Source organism: Sturnus vulgaris, chromosome 2, assembly GCF_052056855.1.
Source record: "Sturnus vulgaris isolate bStuVul1 chromosome 2, bStuVul1.hap1, whole genome shotgun sequence".
Classification (NCBI taxonomy): domain Eukaryota; kingdom Metazoa; phylum Chordata; class Aves; order Passeriformes; family Sturnidae; genus Sturnus; species Sturnus vulgaris.
Window position 1 is genome coordinate 41,339,547 of NC_142244.1, and position 25,835 is coordinate 41,365,381.

Genomic DNA, 25,835 nt, shown 5'->3' on the forward strand with positions numbered 1-25,835 from the left:
CCGCGCCCAGGGGCCGGGCGGGGCGGAGCCGAGACGAGCGGGGCCGAGCCGAGCCGAGCCGAGCCGAGCCGAGCCGAGCCGAGCCGAGCCGAGCCGAGCCGAGCCGAGCCGAGCCGAGCCGAGCCGAGCCGTGTATTGCCTTGCTGTGCCAGTCCCGGACAGCAGGGCAGGTACGTGCGGCCGGGCGATAGCGGCGGTCGGTGCGTGGCAGAGATCGGGCAGGTCCCGGCTTCCCTCGGCTTCCCGCCCGGTGAGAGGCTGCCGTTCCTGCTGTGCTGCTTCCCCGCGCTGCTCAGGCTCCTCCGATCTGGCTGCTCCAGCCTGAACAGCCCCTTCCTTCCCCTGGCAGCCATGCCAAGCGTGCCTTTAGCGCCTTTAGCGCTCCCTCGCTCCAGTACTCCTCGCTGCCTTTGCCTGCCGGGATGCTCTCTGTCCCTATGGACCCCCGCCTCGCCTAGCACGCCTGTTAATACCCTGTCGTGACGCGTCCCTTCCCCAAATCCAGCCGCTCAAGCAGTTGCTTCTGCTCCCCCGCAGCCTTCCTCTGCCCCGCACGGGATTTCCTCGCACCGCCCCAGGCGAGAAATACGGCTTCTGCTTCTGAGGATGTCTTGCTCTTTTTGGTGTCATGGCTAAATTTCTCGCAACTGCCGTCTTAAATTTTTTCCACTGATATTTCTTCCGCCACCACCCCCCTCCCCGACTCATGTCTAGCCTGCCTATAACCTCTCCTTTTTGGCTTTAACCCCCTTACTTAATTTCAATTCAGGTTTTGATAATAGACACCCCACACATAATTAATGTAGTGGTTCACATTTCATCTGCGTCCTCCTGGCACCTAGCTACTCTCTCTGATGTTTTCTTCCCACTTCAAAGGTAAACTTTTAAGTCTTTGCATATTTGTTGCCTCCATTCTAGTTGTGCCATCCCACATCTACAATGATTTTTTCATCCCTTTAGCATTTGTGTTCTTTCTTTGGAAGTCTTCTCTAGCAATTCAGTGTCACTGCACCCCTCCGTGGTGGATCTTAATTGTGTGCTATTGTCTCAGGTTCTCTCTGTCCCACATCACGCAATTCACTCTCCTGTGAATATTTGCAGTGGTGGGCCACAGATTTTGTGTCTTTCCTCGTAAGAACTACTGTCTACCACTCAGACTGGGTTTATTATGGTACATCAAATTTTTCCACAGTCTTTCTCTCCTTTCTTGATTTTGGGGAGCAAACTTATTTGAATACTGTACAAGTCTCGCCTCTGCCTTTTGCACAACAGCACTTCTAGTTTGTCTTCTCAGACTGTTTCGGACAACCAATGTGTTGAGTGCTGGCACAGCCTCCTTCTGGATGTGGCAAAAGGTTCTTGAGGGGGTGAGGATCATCTCCAACAATGCTGCCAAAGCCATGTTCTCACTTTCTGCCTATGGCTAATTACTGCTTTTCTTGGTGCACACTAAAAGTCTTGGGGTATGATTGAATCCTCCTGACATTAGGCTTCTACCAGAGGCACCAAATCCAGCCTGCTACTTTCTCCTCCAGAGCCAGAGGAGGGACAAAGTCAACTGCAGACATAAATAAGACCAACTAAGATGAGAATTACTATACACTGTTTGCAGTCTTTCTTCCTTTCTCTACTGCTTGCTACAGCAGTAATTTGGGGTGGTTGAGGATTGAGCTCAAATATTTCAGTTAAGTGACTGCTACAATCTCCCCACTCTTCTTATTTCTTTTTTTTTACACTGTTTGTTTGTTTTTTTCCTTTATGCTGATTCATGAGGCTGATGGTGTAAGGACAGTTACATTTTTTTGACAGTCATAAAAGTTAGAATTTTTTAAAAACAGAAGCTAGAACTATACATAAGCAGCTGTCTCACACCGTAGTCCTTCCTAACAAAGACTCAGTTAGGTCTAGGAACGTAGTTAGGATTTTGGCTTTTTCCTTCAACACCTGAGATCTGAGTAAATGGGACCCATTTTATTTTTTATTGCTGTGTGCAGCAAGTATGTGCCTAAGGAGTTAATGATTGCTGCTGCTGATTGTTAGGTAGTGTACAATCAGTTGTTTCTGCCCTGAGCTAGTGGCTTGCCCTTCTAGCTGCCTTTGCTGTTGCAAGGCTCACTGAAGTACAGTTCATTTGTGAAGAGGCTCTTAAACTCATGTTCAAAAGTCTTTGTTACAGGCTGTGTACACGTACAGAGCTTCATACTGCAGAACTTTCTGCTGTTGATTTCTATTTTGCTGCTAGCCTGTTTCTCTCTGGAAGGGGAAACACTTGCCAGAACTAATTGGAGACCATGTCACAGTTGAGGTTGAAAGTCCACCATAGCCAACGCTGGAAAAGTAAACATTAAGGTTGGGAAGACCTTAGGAGGCAGCTGATGTGCTCAGGAAGGCTCCGATTTCTTTCAAAACTTTCTTGTGACTTCAGGCTTACAAGAAGACATCCAAATCTCCTGATCCCTTGAACTGCATTCAGCATAGGATGTGTTTTCCCTACACCTGGTTGTCAGCTTGAGGACAAATATGTGTGTAATTCTCTGAGCCAGCTATAGGGCTGACAGACACATCTTCCAAAGTGCATAAGAAATTTAACATTACTATTGAAGCTGTCAGTCTCTCCTGTGATGACAGAACTGCAGTTCTATTTTTTCTATGTATTCTTGAGTAAAATTGAGAAATAATTAACGTGTTGAAAGGAGCATGTTTAAATTGTTAAACTATTATCTTTGTTGGCAGACCAATCACTCTGCAGTGTGCTGTACTATAACTTCTTACCTGAAGAAATCAGCACTGATTAGGAAATGGCCAAAGTCGAAAGGTTTGCTTTTCATGTCCCAAGTCTGGAGGAGCTTGCTGGGGGTAAGTAATGCAACATGTGACTTTATACAAACTTGTAATGTATTCTTCAAACTTACCTTAAAGCTCATACCCAAGTCTTTCTACAGCTAGTATGTGCAGAATTCCTGCTTTTCACACACTGCAAGGTAAATAACAGCACTATTTCTCAATATGTGATGATTTTCTTAGAGTAAACAATGACTCCTCCACCAAGCCCCCAAGGTATTTAAACACACAAAAATGCTTTCAATCCCTTTAAAACTGCTGCATATGCAGACTTGTGTGCAGGTTGCAAAAGTTTGATCAGTACACACCAAACTTCTTTACACATACAGAATCATCTGTCCTCCTCTACCCTCTAGTATTTCTTTCTTTTTCAGGACTGCTCAAAACATAGCTGACAAAATGCAGTGTAGCATGGCAGATCCTCTTGCTTGAAGCTAGTTGGTTCCTCCATTGGTGATTGCCTAGGAACAGGGCTGCAGGAAACATCTTCTTTAGCTTACTTCTTTCTAAAGCCTTCTCAAGATGTGCTCAGAATAAGAGAATGGTTGAAGTCGGAAGGGACTTCTGGGCTCAGCCCAGTTGCTCATGAGCTTCTTTTCTTGCCCTAGTAGGAAGACATTATTCCTTCTGGCAGTCTCTTCCCTGCAGCAGATACACTGAAGGATTTTTGTCTTTTAGATTGATCTTTAAGTTCAGTTTGCCACTTTCCTGAATCTGTGTCAGTTTGACATTTCTGTGAATTGAGAATGTGTGGTGCCAGCAGTGCCCTGGCTGGTTCTTAGTGCTTTTCTCACCCAGTCACATTGGGGCAGTGAGCCAGGGCTGCTGTAAGCTCTGCAGAGAACACCACATACTTGCAGTAGAACAGCTTGAAAGAGTATCAGAAAAATTTCATCACAAAGCAGAATTTTCCTTTTTTGAACTGTCTGTCTTGAGGATCTCCTGTAAGCTGGGAATTGTGTTGCTGTTCAGATTTTGGGTATAATTTGATAAGTGCCCTTCTACTGTCCTTGTCTACTTGCCAGAAGGTACTGAGATGTATTAGAAATGTACCAGCCTACTGTTACTTTTGGTCAACAGCTTGGTAAATCTGATCTTGAGAAGTAAGGTATGGCTGAAAGCCTAACTGGAGGGGAAAAAATGCACAGGAAAGTCTTCTGTGTAAATCAGGAACCACCTGATTTGAGATCACAGACTGGATGTTCTGTTCTTTAGTTCGAGACACCTGTCAAAGCAGAGCCCCAGGCATGAAAGAACCTGGACCTTTCAACATAGTATTTGAAGCAGTGTATGTGAAGACATTCCCACATGAAAGGTTTGGAAGTTGTTTCCAAACAATGCACCCATATAATTCTCCCTGTTGTTTGAGTGACTTTGCAAATTCTGAGCCTAAAAAACATCAATATGAAGCAAACTAAAAATTTTAGATTTGGTTCATTATCACCAAGACCATTCATTATCTGTCTTGCTGTGACAGTGGCACTTGCCAGAAAATCTCCACAAGAGTATAAACATGATAGGCAGTATCCCTTGGTGGTAGCCAGAGATGGTTTGAGATTATAATCAATTGCAAACCATCTGGTTAATGTATGTAAAGAACTGATTGCTGCTTCAGCTAAATCTTGCTTCCTCCTTTGCTGTTGCATCGTATTTGACCTTGATTGTAATTGTCTGTTCTTTGAAGCAAACCCACTGCTGAATGTGATTGAAGCTTACCCATGTTACTTCACATTGTGCTGCTCCCAGTGCTACTTGGAGCAGTCAGTCAATGTATTTCAATGAAAATGTTTTTTAAGTTCTTAAAATGAATTAATGTAGGCAAACAATTATCTGAACAAACTTTAGCTCCTCTCTGAAGCTCAGAGTAATGTAACAAGTGCCTGCAGGCATTTAAATCAATGGAGTTACTTAGGATAAGCATAAGTAATGTGTATTGCAGAAATAAAGCCCAAACAGATATACTTATCCTTGTTTGAAATTTCTCAGACTCTTGGTAATTTTTTACTGCAAATAATTTTGCCATTATTCTTTATTACAGTTTTGCAGAAAGGGCTTAAAGAGAACTTTGCTGATGCTCAAGTCTCTGTTGTAGACTGTCCTGATCTGACTAAAGAACCCTTCAACTTTCCTGCTAAAGGTAACCTAGCATTCTTGTTTTCCACTAAGACTTCTCTGGTTCTTTCTGCACGATCCTGCTTAGTTTTGATCCTCTGAAGATGTTGTGAGAACTTAAAATGTTTTTCAGGTAAAGAATGTACATGACAGGAGACTACATTTTATTTCTGGATTTACTTCCTAGTTGATGTATGAACAGGGACAAGTCATTACTAAGAACTTGTCATAATTTTTTTTCTTAACCTATCATTGCATGCCTACTTATTTCATAAGCTTTATTTAACGTACTGAAAAGGTTTTGAAATTAAGTTTTTATCTTTCAGATGGGAAAATTTTTTAGAACCATGCCAATCATTATCTGAACCTAATGAGTTGTGCCTCCATTAATTTTTAAATTCCTTGCATTCATGTATGTCAATGAAGTGAAACTGTCTTATTCTGAATGGGTTGCTTCTTCTTTGACACTAGCTGTCTGGAAGACAGACATGTCATCTATGCTACTCATCTGAGTTGCCTCTGGCATCAATGTGAAAGAAACACCTCCAGGAGGTTATTCATCCCTTCTTCAAATACAAATCCAAATAAGTGGGATGAATTGTCCGAGACAGCTTTTGGCTTTGCTAAAATTTTGCAAGTGTAGTCCCAACAGAGGTCTCTACTGTGTAGTGAAGGCATTACTGGAGAACTGGCAAATGGAAGGTGTCCACTCTGGCAATTTTTTTTGCACTTAAGACAATGTTATTTTACAACATATTATTCAGCATTAAATCGTACTGTGAAAAATTTTAGGGCTTGGACTTCTTAATAGTTCAACACTTTATCTAAGCATGCTAGGGAAATAGTGTTCTCAAGGGTTTAAGAAGTTTGAGGAACTCTTTGGTGGGTTAGAATGCATGCTTATTGAAGATTATTGGGAATAAAGGTTTTACCAAGTTAACTGGCTGCATTTTTCCAGGAATCTGCGGAAAGCCTAGGATAGCAGATGTGGGAGGTGTTCCTTACCTCATACCTCTTGCACAGAAGGAAAAAGTGAGTTTTTCCCTGTAGCTGTGGGGTTTAATACATTTGTCCAAAGAAAAGCAATAAACAAAGCTAAGGACTAAGAGATACCAGGATCTAGATACTGGGATTCGACATTTTTGAAAGACACTTTTCATTGTTTAATGAGAATGATTCTAATGTTGTATGTCACAAATCTACTAAGAACAATAATTCGGTCTTTGAATAAAATAAGCAGGGAACATACAGGCAGAATCTATCTTTTAGCAAACAAATGGACATCTACCACATTTGTTATTACTAAATGTTATGTTGTATTCAGAAGCCATGTTCAACCTAATTATCAAAATGTTAATGACGGTGGATGTTATGAATTAAATACTTCCAGGACTACAGAGACCAAAATGACAATTGCAGATCGGAGCACCACACCAAAATCATAGAATGGTTTGGGTTGGAAGAGATCTTAGAGATAATCTAGTTTCAACTCCTTCTGCAGTGAGCAGGGATGCCACCTATTAGGTCAGGCTGCTTCATCCAGCAAGGCCTCATCCAGCCTAGCCCTGGACACTTCCAGAGCTGAAAGTATTGTTTTTCTTTTGAAGGTTTATGATCTAAATAAAGTTGCAAAGGACATAGAGCTGCCTGGAGCTTTCATTCTTGGAGCTGGAGCTGTTTCTTCCAGAGTTCTTGGAATAAATGCTGAGGTCAGTATGTAAGTGTGATGGTTCTCAATGAATTCATGAAATTATTGTAACAGTAGAGCAGTATCATGCTGGGTATTCCCCATTTACACCAGTGTATTTAATAAACACCTACACACCACAAAGACATAAAACATATTAGAAGGAATTGAGATGAGGGGCACTGAGGTGCATACTCCTGAGATAATGAAGATTAATTATTAACTTGTAATTCTTCAGGAAGCATGTCATTAACTTGAAGCATGCAAGAAACATGGTTTTTGAAACTGACTAAGACCTGACCAGAGGTTTTAATTCCAGGATTTAGAAATGCTTCTCAAACTTACTGGTAAATATCTTTGAAATACTCCCTGTCTTTTGCCCTCTTGGATAACTTTGTTTCAAATTTTAAAGATATCACATAGAAAATTATAAACTGCAGGAGGGGTAGGAGACAAAAACTACTGCCTATGGAGACTTTGGTTAATTACAGTTTTTTCAGGCATAAACCTTTGGCCTTGTGGTCTCCTTTTGATGGATTTATTGGCAGATGAGATAGTCCATATCAGCATTAAATTTTGGCCACTATAATAGTGGAGAGAGTGTTACATAGAATTCCAATACTTGCATGCAGACTATAGATCTTTTTTCTTTCGTTTTTCTTTTGTTTTGTTTTTTTTGTTTGTTTGTTTGCTTGTTTGTTTTTTAACACTAGCATTCATCTTTATATAACATTAAGTGTTCCTAGAAAGTAGACCTGTTTTCTGGACCTTTCCACTACATTACAATATTAGTGCATTTTTTTCTTACCAGTACAGACCTTATCCTGAGAGACAGAGCTGTGTGATGAAGTGGATTTTTTCTTGGGATCATGGTCCAAAGCTTAAATCACATTTATAGGAGTTCAGTAATTTTGGCTGAATCTTACATGTTCTTACTGATTTATTCTTTTATGTTCTTTTTTCCAGCTTATCCCTATTGTTCAAACTAAGAGTGAAAAAAAGCCTGCTGTAAATGGGAGCTATGTTGCTCAGATAAATCCTGCAGATAAAGGGTGCCTGCTTGAGAAGTACAGCAGTAAATACACCGATTGTGAGTTTGGACTTTTGGCCAACCTTTATGCCAGCGAGGGCCAACCTGGTAAGGTATGTACTTCCATCTAAGGTGACTTTGTGGTGCTTTGTGACTGAATGGAAACTCATGGTTCTTCTATCAGTGTTCTGTAATAATAGTAAAGTAGTAACTCCACAAGAGAAACATGCAAAAATAAGGAACTGATGCCAGTGATTGAGGAGAAGAATTAGTGGAGACAGAGGCACTTGAATTTTTGAGGGATAGGTATTCGTTTACTAAAATCTTGCCATTATAAATAATTCATCCAAATCCCATCCAAACTAGCAGTGACTTAAAGTAATGGTGCAATGTACTTGTGTAAATGAGACGTGGGCACTTAGGTAGTTTTTTGCACAAGTGCTTTTCCTGACACAGCCAGCACTAAGAGGTGCTGGCAGAACAGTCAAAAACCTGACAGCTGCATGGAAACTGAACAGTCTTCTCTGTTAGCCAGTATTTCTTTCTGACAAAGTGGAAGCCATCTGGTCGACAGAAGGGAGTTGCTCAAGTCACTGTCTCATGTATGGGTAAATCTCTTGCTGCCCAGCTCTCTTTACAGGCAAAGCTAGCATTGAACAGAAGCAAGGAAAAGAGAGGTGGTCACATACTGGAAAGATGCTAGTGCAGCAGCACTTGCATGGAAGCTTATCTTTTCAAAAAGTGATCTTGGGTTATCAGCTTGGAGAATTTCAGAACAGTTTTCACAGACCGTTCCAGACTATTGCAGCTGGAGAGGCGGCGACAAACTGACTTTATCTTCCAGGTGATTGAAGTGAAAGCCAATGGAAGAACCGGAGAGCTTAACTTTGTGTCCTGTCTGAGACAAACTTTAGAGAAACACTATGGAGAAAAGCCAGTTGGGATGGGTGGTACGTTTATCATTCAGAAGGGGAAAGCAAAGATTCACATTATGGTATGTTGTTCTCAATTCATGTAACTTTCTTTGTCCTCCTGAAAACAGAAATATAAATCAGGGTGTAAATCTTAGCTCCTTCACTTTGTTTTGTATTTTTAAATGCATGCATAAACTATTAGGATGAGCACTGCATTAAAGTAAGGAGTTGACATTACAAAATCAGTGTTCCAAAACTAATTCTGTTTTAGTTGGCATTAATGCCATTATCTTTTGAAATCTGCGTGCAGCTAAAGAACTGGAGAACTATTGTAAAACGAATTGAAATTAAATAATTAAATACATGAACTCAGATGATACTTAAAAGAAACATTAAACTTTTTAAAAAAAACTGAGCTTCTAAAATGTACCAGGAAGAGGAACAGCCTCACTTCAGTAGTTCTTTCACTACCTGTGCAATAAAAGACACAATACTCTGGTTGCTTCTGCTTCTGGCAGAAACAGAGTGATGGACAGTGGTAAGCTTCTTTCAAGAAGGAAAGTGAACAGAATAGTGGGGAGGGTAAAAGCAAAGTTTCTAGAGAAAAAGCATCTTGATGCAAGTGTCTTTCTTTTACTTGAAAAGCTTTTACTTTTGCTCTAGCCTCCAGAATTTTCTGCCTGTCCCCTGAATACTGATGAGGATGTGAATAACTGGCTCAAATTCTTTGAAATGAAGGCTCCGCTGATTTGTCAGCCAGTAATAGTTTCCAGAGATCCGGTGAGTCCCTTTTTCTCATTTCTAAGTATAGACTGAGACCTGTGATGAATATTGTCTTGGATGTGATTTTCCTTTCAAGAATGGGAGTGTGTATATGCATTGTTTTCGACCCTTCTAGAGCTAGGGCAATGATTGAGAAGCTGCTCATTTCTGTGAATTGTTTGAATTGAGGATAGATCAATCTGTTCTGAAACCTAGTGGTTGTTCATAGTGGATTAACTTCATGGTTCTGTTCCAGTTGCATGTGTGCAAATGCTTGCATCACAAATCCAACAGTATGATTTACATTCACTGCTGGCCACACTGAAAGAAATGTCAAGAGCATGGAAGGTGGTTCAGCCACTTGTTTATGTAGTTTGCTTTCATAAGAACTCCCTCTGCTAATGCTGTGTCAAAAGACATGAAGCATGTGTCCCGTTGCTGATGTAAACTTAAGCCTGCAAAGCCTCATGCTGGAAACTTACCTAGCATCTTTCACAAGCACCAAATTCAACAGCAAATAATTCAGGATAAAAACAATCTGGTTTCAAAAACCATTAAGGTGTTCATAATTAGGAAAACTATTTGTTTAAAAGTAACCAGAAAACCATAGATGAAAATGACTATTTTATAAATAACAGTGCAGTCATAAGTAATATAAAAACTTTTTTTCCAGAGGTAAGTGGGACATACTGTAGGCTTAAATAGATTGAAGGGTGTGATTTTATTGTGTCATTATGTGGCAGCCTTTGGCCTAAGGCTAAACTGTGTGTATCTTCCCATAATCCACTGATGCATCCTTTGAAAGCAGCCATCAGCAGCTGCTCCATTCAGAACCAATGCAACTTGTGTGGTGGGTGTCTCTGGCTTTCTCCTGTTTTCATTCCCTGCAAGCTCAACAGCACTTGGCTAGGCCTGTGGTTTTGGAAATGTTTGAGTGTCACTACAAAGAGAGCAGTAGACAATGGCATTCCAATGCCATAGCACTGTTCACCAGTATCTCCTTGAAGCCCAGGAAACGAATCCTCTCCTGAGCTATGTCAAAGTAGATGTGGCCAGGTCAAGCAAGGTGATTCTTTCCCCTATGAGACCCCACCTGGAGTGCTGCATGTAGCTTTGGGGTGCCAAGAAAGATGTCAACCTATTAGAGCAGGACCCAAGGAGGGCCATGGAAATAAGCAGAGGGCTGGAGTACCTCTTCCTATGAAGAGAGACTGGGAGCTGACACTATTGCAGCCTTCCAGTACTTAAAGGAGGCTTTTAGGAAAGATAGAGAGAAACTTTTTACCAGGACATGTAGTGACAAAATAAGAGGCAAGGATTTTAAATTAAAAGTGAACAGATTTAAATTGGATATATGGAAAATTTTTTTTTTTAGCGAGACAGTGGAACAGGTTGCTCAGAGAAGATGTGGATGTCCCATTCCTGGAAGTGTTCAAGGCCAGGCTAGATGGGGCTTTGAGCAACCTGGTTCAATGGAAGATGTCGTGGCCCATGGCCAGGGTGGTTAGAATAGATGATCTATGAAGGTCCTTTTGAAGCCAGCCCATTCTATGATACATAAAACTGGTGATGTTGATCTCATGGTTTAGGATGTTAGTTGCTATTCTATTCACTGTTCTTCCCATATTCATCTAAGCTGGCTCTCAGAAGTGGAGCAGAGACAATCCCTTTATTACATGGGCCTGTGGCAATTCAGTGCAAAGGGGTTTGATTTCCAGTAGGGGTTCCTTGGTGTGACTGCATTATTTAATCTCAATGGAAAGAAAAGTGTGGGGGAAAAAATGGTTAAAAGGAGAGTTCAGTCAGATTAACACCAAAACCTGGGGGCTGTCAGGGTTTCTAAATTCTTTTGACTTACTGGTTTCACAAGTGTCTTTCAGTTTTCACTTCTTACCCTTTGGAGATGTGTGGAAATACATATTAGGATAGACTATCCCGTGACTTTTAAACGCTATTTCCATGAATGCGTTGTTGACGGGCCTCTATCTGGTCCAGGGCTTCGATCTGCGTGTGGAGCACACGCACTGTTTCAGCCACCACGGGGAAGGAGGGCACTACCACCAGGACACCAGCCCGGACAGCGTGCAGTACCTGGGCTACTTCCAGCCCGCCGAGCTGCTCTTCCGCATCGACAGGCCCCAGGAGACGCACCTGGTCGGGAGAGACTGAGCCCCGCGGGCCCATTTAATCTTCCTCAAGCACAAATGCTGATTTTTGTAATGCTTTCAATTATGCACGCTTACCAGATTAAAGAATAAATATGAGAACAGTAAGCTGCCGTCTTCTTCATTGTGTCAAAGGGCAGAGCTCGGAGCGTACTTATCATTGCAGTTACGACCGAATTCAAATGGTAATTTAATGGCAATGTTATGGCATGTTTTCCTTTTGTTTGGTTGAGCTTCCTACGTGGCCACAGCTGAAGACGGGGAACCAGAGGTGAAATTATATTTAGAACGGGACATGAAAACAACTTCTGGTCAAAAATAAGGCGGTAGGAGAAATCGGCACCATTTCCGAGCTTCTAGTGCTCGGCACCGCCCTCTCACCGCACTAGCCCCGCCCCTCCCGAGCGCCTCCGAAGGCAACCGATCCCCCAAGCGCTGGCACCGCCCCCTTCCGAGCTCTCCGAAAATGGCCGAGCCCGCCCGGCACTGGTCCCGCTCCCTCGCGAGCGCCTCCGGAAACGGCCGAGTCCGCCCGGCGCTGGCCCCGCCCCCTCCCGGGCCCGCCCCCTGCCGAGTGCGGGCGGGGGTCGCTCCAAGATGGCGGGCGTGCCGGCCGTGCGCATCAGCATCGAGTCGGCGTGCGAGAAGCAGGTGCAGGAGGTGGGGCTGGATGGCAGCGAGACCTACCTCCAGCCGCTCTCCATGTCCCAGAACCTGGCGCGCCTGGCGCAGCGCATCGACTTCAGCCAGGGTTCCGGCTCCGAGGAGGACGAGCCGGGCTCGGCGGGCCGGCCCTGGGCCGAGCCGGGCGAGACGGAGGATGAGGAAGGTGAGAAGGGCCTCTCCCGCCGGGATGCAGCTGGCGGAGGCGCGCCGAGCTGTGGCGGTGCCGGCCTGCAGCTCCACGGGTGGCTGGGCCTGGCCTGCCTTCCTTGCCCCAGGGGTTCCCGTGGTGTGCAGCTCAGAATATTCGTGCCCGAGCCCCAGTACACTGTAGTGGGAAAGGACAACAGCAGATATGATATCGTGTTGTATTTCGTGCCGTTTTAATCTCTCTGTGGCTCAAAACTGGGCCTTACACCGCACCTTTTTAAGCTCCTTTGTTTTGCCTTGCTTTATTTTTAGGGTTGGTAAAGTTTCAGCCATCCCTCTGGCCTTGGGATTCAGTGAGGAACAACTTAAGAAGTGCCTTGACTGAGATGTGTGTGTTGTATGACGTTCTTAGCATCGTGAAGGATAAAAAGTTCATGACTCTAGATCCAGTCGCGCAGGATCCCCTTCCTCCAAAACAAGTATGTTGTAGCAATTGAGCACTTTGTGTGGCTTGATGCTAAAGATTTTATTCCAATGGGCTTTTTTTTTTTTTCGCATGTGATCAGTACAAAATTTATCAAAATGTTCCTGTTGATGTGCTAATGCAGTGCTTTGAGGGTCAGAGTAAAGCTGGGAATGGGAGTTGAGGCAAATTTCAGAAGCCTCTTGGCTGAAGCTCTAAGTCAAAATGCTGCTTTCAACTGTATAATGCTGGTATGAAAATAATTCTGAATAAGTTACTGGACATCCAGGAAAAACAACTTATCAATCACCATAAATCAGTTTCCACTACTACTGCTTTCTACTACTAATAAATAAATAATAAAGTTATTAATAGTAAAAAAATAATAAATAATCCTTTGTGAATTAAAGTGCAAATATCTCGTTGTTATTGTTTTTGGTACTAGAATCCTCAGTTTCTACAGCTGATTTCAAAAAAAAAGTCATTGGCTGGAGCAGCTCAGATTCTCTTGAAAGGTGCAGAAAGATTATCCAAATCAGTTGCTGAAAATCAGGAAAATAAGCGACAAAGAGACTTCAACTCTGAACTGCTGAGACTGAGACAACACTGGAAGCTGAGAAAAGTGGGAGATAAAATTCTTGGTGATCTGAGCTACAGAAGTGCAGGTAAACAGTAGGATCTTTTCCACAAAAATGGGTATTTTATGACATTGTCTTTTTGTAACTGGAAAAAGAGAATATCTCATAATAAATAATTTCAATGTGAATTTATTATATTTATGAGACAGGTTTCTAAAGGGAGAACTCTTGTTTTAGTAGCAAGGAAAATATCTTGCCGTCTTCAATCCAGAAAGTGATTTTAAAGGCTAACTGTGTAGGATTTTACTAAGAATTTGTTCACAAAAATAATACTGCATTTGCAACGTAGTTGATCAGTTGACAGGCAGACTTTGTAAATCCTTGGCTTTTATCTACGTTTGATGTGTAAAAGCACTTGAAAAAAAGTGAAGAGTGGGTTACATTTTTTTTTTAAATCAAAGGTCAGAAAATCCTAGAATGTCTCAAGTTAGAAGGGATCCAAAAGGCTTATGATGTCTAACTCCCTGCTCCCCAGAATTCACACCAGGTAAAACCAAACCATATCACTAAAGAGTGACATTGAAGGTACATTATGATACCTGTTATTCCTACAGTTGAGAAATGATGCTGTGAATATGCCTTAATTCATGGATTACATTTAAAGGGGGTGACCAGCCCAGGGTTCTAGATTCCATTATGGAGTAACAAAATAAATACAGAATCACACAGAACTTAAGATGTAGGTACAAAGCAGGCATCAGAACTGGATGTATTGAGTTCCTGTTGTCATAGATGAGAGAAGGGAAGGACAAATTTAGATTTGTTCATGAAAATGCTGTAGATGTACCCCAGGCTATGTGTCTTTTTTAGCTGATTTACCCTGAACAAGGTGAACAGTGCCCTGAATGAAAAAGGTGTGCAGCTAGGACAGATGTGGGTATCTGCTTTTATCAGTTCATGAATGACTGGCTATAGAATTATCTTTTATAGTCATGGTCATAGTTTTAAGACTTCTAGCCAAAGATCATCAGAATTCCTTTAAATCAGTAAGGGTGTTGTACCTTTAAATACTCGCAAAACTTCACACATTTACTTTTTTGTCTTTTTTAATCAAATATCTTCTTTTCCTCCTTCCTTGCACCTAATGACTCAATTTTGAAAAACTCTTGGCTTCTCCCCATAATTATTAAATACTCTGTGTTGACTTACTGTAAAATATTGCACATTGCACAGTGGAGGATTGAGATGCTGATACAGTGGCATGAGCTTTCTAATTTACCTGGGTTTTTTTAAGAAGTCGTTAAGAAATTTGAGTGAAGTGCAGCTCTGAAGGTTTGGAGACTCAGAAATACATATTGTTCCAAAACAGAGATAAACATTTGCAGAGGGTGCTTAACATTTAATGTGTATGTTTTTGTCCTTCTTTACTCAGGCTCCCTTTTTCTTCATCATGGCACATTTGAGGTGATAAAGAACACTGACATTGACCTGGATAAAAAGATACCTGAGGATTACTGTCCTTTGGATGTTCAAATTCCAAGTGATTTAGAGGGATCAGCATACATCAAGGTTTGTCAGAGATACCTAATAACCTAGTGGAGTTTTGTTTCAGATTTGTATGCTTGCAACAGAGAACAAACATTAAACACTGTTCTCTCGTCTAGGTTTCTATTCAAAAACAAGCACCAGACATTGGTGACCTCGGGACAGTCAATCTCTTTAAAAGACCCTTGCCAAAATCAAAACCAGGTATAGCTTATATGTTGTTCTGTGAATATGTTGTCAAGGAATGAGTTTGCATATGATGCTTATTTGAAAATTTCAGCTTACAGCTGGGAAGAAGAATGAATAAGACTTCCCTTATTTAAACTGAAATTTTCTGTATGGGTGCTGCTTGGGCTTTGGAAATCATGCTTTCGAAGCATGCTCCTCCAGTTTTTTATATGTATTTATTCAGTTCTGAAACAAAATTATTAGGTTGATTTTGAGTATTCTGGAGCCCCTTTTGTTAGACATTAAAAGTTTGAGCCCATAACTGAAATCAGACTGAGGTGTTGTGTTTCAGTCAGTTACATCCCATTAATTCAGTTGAACTAATAATTGTTCACTCTTAACTCTGCCCAAAATGCATCTCATTGGTGTCTGTTGCTCATATGTTTTATCTGGATCTGAAACTGTGTTGGTGGTCTGTGTGTTAATTACCAGCAGCTCACCTGACAGATAGTACATTGATTCATTTAATATGTGCCAGTATGTGAAGTTGTAAACTTTTAGATTAAAAAGCCATCCTTTAGTCTTTAAAGTTAGAAATAAACTAGCAGGATTTTATTTCACAGTTGTGTGTGATACAGATGCTGGTGCTGTCCTGAACGTACACAGAGTGCTGTACTGTGAGGTGTTTCATATGGTATTGAGGGTACGTTATACAGCTTGTGTGCTTGCCCACCCCAGAATCTCTCAAGAATTTTGGGCCTGTAGACCCTGTGAAAGCACATTCTTGCACTGAACATGATTGGGTAGTTCACCATAGAGTGAACTTAATAAAGCCAGAAGTGTTACTGAAAGTAAATTACAACATAAGGAGCAGAGGTTCATAAGGAGAGTTCACAGAAGGTCTGGGAGTGTAATACACTGTTCCATAAAGGTGTTGCACTTCACAATATGCATATATGTAAAATTGAATCAAAATTAGTTTTAGTTTTACTTTGAAGTGCTTGCTTAACTGGAATAAAATTCTGATAATACTCAATTTGGGTATAAGGTACTGACTGCTTTATCTTAGTGATCACACCTGGTTACAGCATATTATCTGGCATCTGAAAAAAAAAAAGTGGCTTCTCTTTGCTCTTCCCTCCTGCAAACATTGATTTATACTTTTCAGGATCTGCACACTGGCAGACAAAGTTGGAGACCGCACAGAATGTTCTTCTATGTAAAGAAATTTTTGCCCAGCTGTCACGAGAAGCTGTTCAAATTAAATCACAGATTCCTCACATTGTAGTGAAAAATCAGATAATCTCCCAGCCTTTCCCAGGTAGGAAGCTTTTTAAGATACTTAACCTACAGTTACTTGCTTAAATACTGATTTCTGTCACCTTTATTAATGTTCTGTCCTTACAAAAGAAAAAACAAACTCCTTGATTTTCAAAGGTTTTGAAAAACAGAATTTCAACAAATGTACAGTAGTTTCTAATGTACCCTGTTTCCCCTTGTGGTTATGATCTTTGTCAGCAGCACTTAAAACTGTCAGCTGTAATGCCATGTGCATGTGGCAGTTTGGAGCTGTGCATAAGTCATTGCTCCTGGATTGCATGTAAAAAGAAATTTAAGACTTGAGTTTATGGATCCTCAGAAGAACAAAAGCAAATGGTCTTTTGAGTGAGGATAATTAAACATCATTAAGGTGGCTCAGAGTCAGTAGTGAATCCTCTGTTCTTACAAGGGGTACACAACTGATTGTATCATGGAAAGAATATATTTCTGGATTGTTTAAAATGTGTGTGACAGTTAATCACTCCTTCTTTGAGAAAGCAATGAATTCCTGGGGACTTTCCTTTTTGTGTGGGATTGATTCATGGAAATTGATGTGAAATGCACCTGGTGAGTTCACAGTTGACCTGTCAACACTTCAGTGAATGTCAGGTTTTACTTGCCTTTGTTGCTGTGCTTTCCATCATCATTCTTTCTTTTCTCTCATACAGTGAATACCTATTGTTAAACTACTGAGTATAAAACATGACGAAAAGCAGTTCTCAGTAGCAACCTTGAAAATTGTCAGTGCTCACTTTTTAAAGTCTTTTTTTTCCATCTGCTTTGTACAGGTTTGCAGTTGTCTATTTCTCTGTGTCATTCTTCCAATGATAAAAAGTCACAAAAGGCTGCTTCTGAAAAACAGAATCCAGAGGATCATCTCTATGTTCTGGAACATAATTTGCATCAACTTATCAGAGAGGTACTGCATCTGTGGCTGAAGTACTGAGGAGTTTTGGGGCTTTTGTTCAGCTTTCTGCCTAGTGTGTGGCACTGGTATAACAGCTGAGTGCCACTAGAGGCCAGTCCTTCTCCATCCATTTGTGGAAGGCAGCCTACTGCTTGGTTTCCATGGGTGTGGGTGGTTTGGGAGTTCCAGTTAATGCTTTCATGGAATGCTAGTTCTTTACTTAACCTCAGACCTGGCTGCTCACTTCAGAAAAGCCATGCAAAGCTTTTCCAATAGAGTTCATCAATTCTGCCTTTTTTTGTTATGTCTAATAGTGCTTACCAAGCATTGTCAGTGAGCATCTGGTCAGGCCATACCCTCATGAAGGAGCAATCAATTGCCGTAATAGCTTTGTTTATTTTAAGGTCCACTTCTCTGCTTCAGCATTTTAAATTCTTGTATATTCTAGCAGAATAACATGGGGTACGAGGTTGAGGTTGTGTCTCTTCAGGAAAGAAGCACAGTTCTGCATCTCTAAGTAGAATTGAAACTATGTTCCAGAGGGTGTTCAACTCCTTAGAGCATGGCTCTGCAAGTCATGCAGTTATGTGGAACAGTCCAGTTTTTTAAACACTGATTTCGGGTTCATGAAGCTTTGGTTCAGTGTCCACCTTTCCTGTGGATTTCCTTTCTTTACTTTGGACATGTTGCTAAAACTTTTTGTACTTCAATTTTTTTTCATCTAAAATGCTTCCTTTGTTTTTAAGTGACCATTTTTTCTGTCTCCATAGATGTATATAAAGAAGACTTACTAGTAGGAGCTACTACCAAATTTTTGTTAGCTAACACTTTTTTTAAATTACTTTCTATGAGGTTTGAAAGATACATATAAATGGGGGAAGCAAAGTATGAAAATCTGTCTTTAAAGTGCTGTCAGGTTGATAAAATTAAAAAGTTGTACTTTTTTGAAAGTACGTACAATCAAAAAATCTGATGTAAAGCAACATATTGTAGTATACATGATATTTCTTGCAGATAGATTATTTGGTCCCTTCCTTTCATAATATCTGTTGGTTGTTGCAGTGTCACAAGCAAACTCTGAGCTCAACAGTGATGCCACATCCAGCTAGTGCACCTTTTGGCCATAAGAGAATGAGACTTGCAGGGCCCCAGGCTTTTGATAAAAATGAAATCAGTTCTTTACAGTCAAATGAAGGACTTCTGGAAAAGATCATAAAACAGGCAAAGCATATCTTTTTGAGACGAAGGTAGGTCACAAGATACTCTTGTTACAGAAACATGTGCCATTTTGTAGAATACAATTTAAGTATTCTTAAAACTAGCTGCTGTTTCCTTCACGGTTAATACAGTTGGGTTTTTTTTGTAAGTACTAAGAACCAAAATTTTGTAAGTACTAATGTGGTTACTGCACTGCAAAGAGAGAGAAAGGACAGCAACACACACGGACCTCTTTGGGGAAAAAAGGCCAACTTTATTGTATGGACAGCTCGTATTTAAAGTGTGTTACGTGCAGCTAGGACAGGACAGTAGCTCATTGGACAATTGGGAAAAACATCCTTGGGACAGTACCTCAGGATGTATCCCACGGGAAAGACACCAGGTGTTAATGTTTATTATGAATTCCATTCTGTTTTTCACCATATTATCACCCTGGGAGACTGCCTCCCTAACTGAAGCTGTAGTCAGCTTGTCAGCCTGGGAATGGACCTGAGGGTCAGGAGAGATCCAGGCCTGAAAAGAATTTCCAAGCTGTAATTCCGTAGCTCTCTAAATGTGTGTGTCCAAATAGTAAGAACCAAAAATTATGAAAAAAATATGAGCAAACAACATTCATCTAGTAAAAAGAAAAAAATACCTGCAACTGTGACAGTTGCAACATAAGCTGCTGATAATTGTCCCTACATACCTCAAACTGCATAAATCCTTTTTTAGTCTTCTTTGTAGTGCAGTACCTGATACTGAGTAATACCACTTCAATACTGCTGCAGAATGAATGAAAAATGTACAGAATAAACAAGCGTACTTCATTAGTGCCAGAACAGTGCTGAAAAATAATTTTGATCCACGTGTTTCTGTTAAATCTAATAACCTCCTTGCTTCCTGTAAGCAAGATAAAGCCATATTCCACACATAATAATCCAGGCATTTTATGCTGTTATCTTCTAGAACTGCTCGAACCATTGACAGTCTGGCAAGTCGTATTGAGGATCCTCAGATTCAGGCTCACTGGTCCAATATCAATGATGTTTATGAATCCAGTGTTAAAGTTCTAATAACTTCTCAAGGATATGAGCAGATATGCAAGTAAGTATGAAAATGCATGTCCTTTTAGTTGTAGAAGCATGAAGCAAAGGCAGCATCACCCTCTTTACCCTTTAATGAAGATGTCTAGTACATCTTTAAATAGTACAGTTTCCTTTCAAAGAAGGAATTTAAGATGAGAGGGGGCACTTGGGGGTGGGATTTACTTTGGGTAGAGATGACTGAATACAAAGTATCATTTGATGTGCTGGAAAGCTCATCAGTGCTCAGTCCTAGCTTGGTTGCATAGGTACTGAAATGTTGAACTCATGTAATTCATGCAATAATTATGCACGTTGTTACTGAAATACGAGATTTCATGTTCCAGAAATAAATGCCTGCAGACTGACTAGCAATGAATTCATTAATGCATCAATGCATTTTTTCCCATTTGGAGCAGTGCTCTCTGGCTGTGACCACAGTGTGGGACAACCTGCAGTCATTGGTGCATTTCCAGTCTTGGTTCCAGAGTACATAAGCTGCCCGAGTCTTGTCTGTAGCATAGAACACACCATTTTCCCCTGCACAACTGGAAGGAAACTTGGGCACAGGGGCAGGCAGGGAGCTGTGAGGCTTCCTTGACCTGAGCAAATGGTAGGCCAGGTCTGAGCATGCCACGGAATATGTCACCTGCCATAGAGAGGGAGCTGCTGTGGTGACTGATGAAACTGGAATGTTTGGAGTTGCTGTCATATTCTGTAGGCTTTGCACCATCTGTCTTAGGAATTATTGTCAATGACTGGGTGGGATTCTGTGTTCTTAGTTTTCATTAGCGTTTTAATGCTTTTTTAATACATATGGATCTTGTCTTCAAAGATCCATTCAACTACAGCTGAACATTGGAGTTGAACAAATCAGAGTTGTGCATAGAGATGGAAGAGTTATTACATTGTCCCATCAAGAACAAGAACTGCAGGATTTCCTTTTGTCTCAGGTAGACTCACATATGTTATTCTTCCCTTTCTCATGATGTTTGGGAAATAGAAGTTAGAATCTCACTTTTATCTATGTAGAAAATATTCAAAAGTTCAAATTAAGATAGTGAAGATGGGAAGCTGGGTGACTGAATTTTCACTTTGTGTAGAGTCTTTAACAACTGTTACTAAAATGTATTGCCATTTTTTACTAGGGTTAGTAGTCGTAATAATTTTTCCCTCCCATTTAAAACACATTTCTTTATGCTGCTCATTATGGGAGAAACAAGTCAGTGGTAATCATAGCAGACAATAAGGTATTCTATATATGAAACTTACTGCAGCCAAGTTCTTAATGAACCCACAATTACTGTCATTTCAACATTGTCTGTTAATGCTCACTTTGCATCTGTTGTTACTAAATCAGCTGATACTTGAATGAACTCTGTTTTCTTAATTGCTTAGAACAACCTGCTGGTTTTATTCAGAAGTAACAATCTCCCCACTATGCATTATAAATAGCCAAAATACAGGTCTTTAATAACAGTGGTTAGCCTGTTGCAGTTATATAAAACTCCATGACACAGAAACAAGTGCAAACAGATTCTGCTGAGGTCGTGTCTTTTTGGTCAAGTGTTGTCAGTCTTATTCACAGAGAACTGCTGAAGGGTGCTGGATACTTATTACAAGGGTTAAGTCATGATACAGGAAAACAGTAGCATTTAAACTCCAAAGCTGTTAGAGCTCAGTGCTTACACTTGAGCATTACTGGAGATAATAATGCCTGTGAGAACCTCAGCTTTTTTTTCTGAATTTTCTCTGCTAATACTCATATTTTTATATCTTTTACAGGAGAAGTCTTTTTCTCCTGAAAGACAGGATTGTTTACAAATTAATTTTTTGAGACCTAAAAAGATTTTTGTAAATCAAAAGCAATACTTAAATAAAATGGCTAAGGTTCATATACCTATGAAAAATTCATTTAACTGCATAATAGAGGTCTTCTCTCTCTGCAGAGGAACTAGTCTAAATTCAAATAACACAAAACTCTACCATCATATAAAAAAAGTTCCTTTGAAAGTAGAGAACTTAAAGTCACTTTTATAAATAACTATTGTACAGAAAACAGTCTTGCTAAACCCCATAAACAGTTCATTCTGTGGTGTGCAAATATTGAACAGAAAACAAACCTCTTATTGTTTCAGATGTCGCAGCACCAAGTACATGCAGTTCAGCAGCTTGCAAAAGTTATGGGATGGCATGTGCTGAGTTTCAGTAATCACGTTGGTCTGGGGCCGGTGGAGAGCATTGGCAATGCATCAGCAATAACTGTGGCATCACCAAATGGAGACTATGCCATTTCAGGTAGTGTTTCCTCTTGCAAATAGAAGTCAGATCTTTCTGAGAGTGTTTGTAGAATATTTTACGATAAATTGATACTATGCTGTAAAAGTCAAGACTCTCTCTTTTGTGTATGGAATTGAGATCTAAATAGAATCAACACCTTGCCTAAGAAATCACTTAATATAAACCTGATTTAATTTACACAGGCTTGAAAATATTTCTTATAGTTACCATGGAAAATTACATATATATTCTATAATATGAATTATATTAATACATTATTTAAATATATTATTTTGATAAATATTGTATAAATATTTGTCTATATAATATATAAATATACCTAATTAATTATATGTATTATTATTATTTGCATTAAAAAAAGAGATTACAGAAACCATCACGATCCTGAGAGAAGGGGATAAACAACAGAATCACAGCTCCAAACTTAGGGAGAAGAGAGCTTGGTCTCTTTAGGGATCTTTTTGAAAGAATCCTATGGGATGGAAAGGAGTCTGGGAGTGCTGTTTGATTATTGTTTTCAAGGGTCACCTCCTTCAAGCTCAAGAATGGTCATTCCTAATGTTCTGGAGGTTGTGCAAAGGTGACAGAAATCCTGTGTGTATGAACAAGGAGCTCATGGCTGAACTCATGACATAGGAAGGAAGCTCCTAGAGATTATAAGTAGTTGACCTGGGAGGGATATAGAGAGACTATCCAAGCATGCTTTGGTAAGGATAGGAAAGGAATCTGACGAGGGATGTACAGGGCAACAAGAAGAGCTTCAACAGATATGTCAGCAGCAAAGGAAAGACTAGGGAAAATATGGGACTGCTGTTAAACAAAGAGAATACCTGGTGGCACAGGATGTGGAGGAGGCCAAGGTACTCAGTACCTTCTTTACTTTGGTCTTAAGACTGGCTTTCAGAAATGGATCTATGAGACCCATGGGAATTTTGGAGCAAAGATTGAGCCTCAGTAGTGGAAAACTAGGTTAGAGAACATTTGAACAGACTTAGACATACACAAGTTCATGGGACCAGGTGGGATATATATCCATGACTGCTGAGGAAGTTGATTGGATGCTACTAGAAAGCCTCTTGATCATCTCTAAAAGGCCAGGCTCAGGAAGGGCTCGTGAGGACTGGAAGAAGGCAAAATGCTACATCCTATATTCAAGAAGGAAAATGTGGGGAACTGCAGTCTGATCAGCCTCATTGCAATTACTGGGAAGATGAGGAGGAAAAAAATAGTCTCAGAGGAATTTTCTAAACATACTATGGAGAACATGGTGATGGGGAGTAGTTGGCATCAATTTCTGAACGAGAAATTATGTTCAGTTACCCTGATAGAAGGTTACCTTGGTAGATGAGGGAAAAGCTAGGTGGTACCTCTCTGTTTATTTATGTTTTATTTAAAAAGCCGACACACACCACTCCCCAACATGAAAACACATAAATTCATCCAAGCCAACGAAGCACCAACACCCCTCCACCTGTCTCACAAAATTTTGTGATTAAAAGTAACTGCCTAGGGACTTAGATCCTGTCTATTTGAGATACATCCGCTAGAAACAATACATTTTGCAACAGAATAGTGGGGAATACATCCAAGGAAAGAATGAACAATGAAGCCTTTGCCCTTCCTGGCATCATTGTGGGGAAAAAAATGCATTTATAAGGTGTACATTTTGGGGATTATTGAAAGTTTCTTTGTCTTGATCTAACAAAGAATATGCAGTGCTAAAGCAACAAAATCATAGCAAAGTGGGAGAGAAAATCCAGAGAAAAAGCTTTGAAAAAGAAAGGAAGGGACTTAATTTACCTTGTTTGCTTTCAGCATGTTTGGAATTGAGTAGGAGTAAAGTATAGAATACACAAGGAAGAATAGTTAGTATGAGGAATTCATACAGTGTAAAAAATGCTCACTGAAATCTCCTTTCACCACAGTACGTAACGGTCCGGAAAGCGGCAGCAAAGTCATGGTTCAGTTCCCACGGAGTCAGTGCAAGGATCTCCCCAAGGGCGATGTCCTGCAGGACAGCAAGTGGAATCATCTCCGGGGACCATTCAAGGAAGTGCAGTGGAATAAAATGGAAGGGCGTAACTTTGTGTATAAAATGGAACTCCTCATGGCTGCCCTAACGCCTTGCTAGGGAAGCATCAGCCTCTCTCTGAGGGTTTGAAGTGTCTCTGTGCAATGATAACTGCTGGTGCAGCAAAGGGAAATGGGAGCTATGTGCCAATTCAAGAAAGCAAAATCAAATTTATTTCCTGTACAGAAATAGCCATTTTGGTATTTGTAATGAAACCTTTTTTAGTAGCATATAAAATACATAGAATTTTTTGTAGAAGTTCCTTTCAGCTTTATCTTTGAAAATTTCTCTGTCCAGAGTGACATAGATGAGTAATTAATGTATATTTTGTTTATAAAATTAAATTTGGTAGTTCTTGAGTTGAAGCATTCTTGAGTTGGAATTTCTTTGTCCATTGATGGGGATTCTGGGTGACCCCTTTATTTTTGAGAAATATGTTTACTTGGCAGTTTAACTTGAGAGTGTTACTGCCTATGGCAAAAGTCTTTCCTCTCTGATGGCTTGTGTGATGTCAGCTACTTTGCTTGTTTTTTGACCTTGTTTTTTGCAAGAATATAGAGGAAAGGGTTTTACTTGGCTTGCAAAGTTCTGACAATTCTAGTTTGTGGGTGACTTGTGACTTAGTGACTGGATAGGAGGTAACTATCATGCAGTTAACCTCCACACTTGCACATCTGTGTCTTTCTCCTGTATACTCCATGATTATCATCCAGGGAAATAATAATATCTTCCTGAATATCAGCTCTTTTGAGTTCTTTCAAAATAAAAAAGTCACATTTTGTATAGTTTTGGTTGTAATTGTAGCTTTCTTGAAACTTACAGTATGGTGTTCAACAAAGCTTTCATTTTGTTTGGTACTTAGGTGCTAAGGTCTGTGCAACCTGTCTGTGTCAACTCACGTCCATATTGTTCATATTCACGTCCATATTGTTTTATGTGTTGTCTGTCTATATGAACCTATGTGAACTTCTTGCACATAAACACGTTTGAGTTGAACATCACACTTCCATGGTGACAGTTGTTATTTTGTTGTATTCTCTAGTATAAAGAGTAATTGTAGGAAAATGAGCAGCAAGCTGCTGCTCATCATGTATCCAAAGCAGTTCTTGTACTTATATTGGTGTTGGCCAGCACAGAGCATCTTGTTTCAGTTCCTCGAAGTACTTGCTTCTGTGTGACTGAACTAAGAGAGAAAAAGAGTTTTCCTTTCAGGTGCTCATGTGTTACCCAAGACAGTGGATGGAAATTAAAAGCCCTAGTTGAAAATAGTCTCTTGATCTTGAAACAGGGCTGAGCCTAATGCGACCCCTGTGATGCCAGGTGCCAGCAGACACTGTATGATTACAGGCAGAGAGGGGTGGTTTTTCCTTGGTGAACAGTTCAGCCAACAGCCTGATGCATGTGTTCATGCATCCAGCTAGATGAGGCTGTTCTGATTCCTGCCAACACAACAAATTTTTTATTAATAATTAGAAGATGAGTCATGAAACTTGGAAATGTCTTTACACTTTATTGTTCTTAACCTAAATTGACAGGTCTGTCTGTAGCAATAGCCTTTTCATCAAGTAATTTCTTCATTACCAAATAATCAGATCACTGTGGAGCTATTACAATCTCATGGTTGCAGGACTTCTCTCCTGAAAAGGACACCTCCTGTGTTGCAGAAGGTCAAGCTCTGCATGTTAGCACAAAAACACTTGTCAAGATTTCTAGGTCTAGCTGGAAAAAAACCCCAATAATAATAACAAAAAAAAGAGATTTATTAGAGATGAGGAGAGTCCGAGTTTTCTACTTGAATACACAGGGTTTACTAATTTTAATGGAAAACAGACTGTTTAGAAATCTGACAGACAGTCTTGAAACTTGGTAGTGCATC

At 40.4% G+C, this 25,835-nt stretch overlaps 2 protein-coding genes across 5 annotated transcripts; both read left to right on the forward strand.

Annotated features, from left to right (window-relative positions):
• Positions 1-3: 3 nt before the first annotated feature.
• BKGD (beta-keto-L-gulonate decarboxylase) lies at positions 4-11,619 on the forward strand. Of its 4 annotated transcripts, none has more exons than XM_088159387.1 (10): positions 4-170; positions 770-876; positions 2,734-2,856; positions 4,880-4,978; positions 5,912-5,985; positions 6,561-6,662; positions 7,607-7,783; positions 8,515-8,664; positions 9,248-9,364; positions 11,342-11,619. In XM_088159387.1, the coding sequence occupies exons 3-10, from the start codon at positions 2,799-2,801 to the stop codon at positions 11,513-11,515; spliced, it is 951 nt and encodes a 316-aa protein (XP_088015513.1). In that variant the 5' UTR covers positions 4-170; positions 770-876; positions 2,734-2,798; the 3' UTR covers positions 11,516-11,619. The 4 variants fall into 4 exon arrangements, with proteins under 4 accessions (XP_088015513.1, XP_014733059.1, XP_088015514.1 ...); XM_088159388.1 differs by having other exon boundaries at positions 122-250; XM_014877573.2 differs by lacking the exon at positions 770-876 and having other exon boundaries at positions 18-170.
• Positions 11,620-12,062: 443 nt separating this feature from the next.
• MED17 (mediator complex subunit 17) lies at positions 12,063-24,744 on the forward strand. Its single transcript, XM_014877564.2, has 12 exons — positions 12,063-12,340; positions 12,637-12,803; positions 13,233-13,452; positions 14,798-14,934; positions 15,030-15,114; positions 16,247-16,399; positions 17,187-17,317; positions 18,368-18,552; positions 19,472-19,609; positions 20,423-20,540; positions 21,726-21,885; positions 23,814-24,744. The coding sequence occupies exons 1-12, from the start codon at positions 12,109-12,111 to the stop codon at positions 24,017-24,019; spliced, it is 1,932 nt and encodes a 643-aa protein (XP_014733050.1). The 5' UTR covers positions 12,063-12,108; the 3' UTR covers positions 24,020-24,744.
• The last annotated feature ends 1,091 nt before the right edge of the window (positions 24,745-25,835 follow it).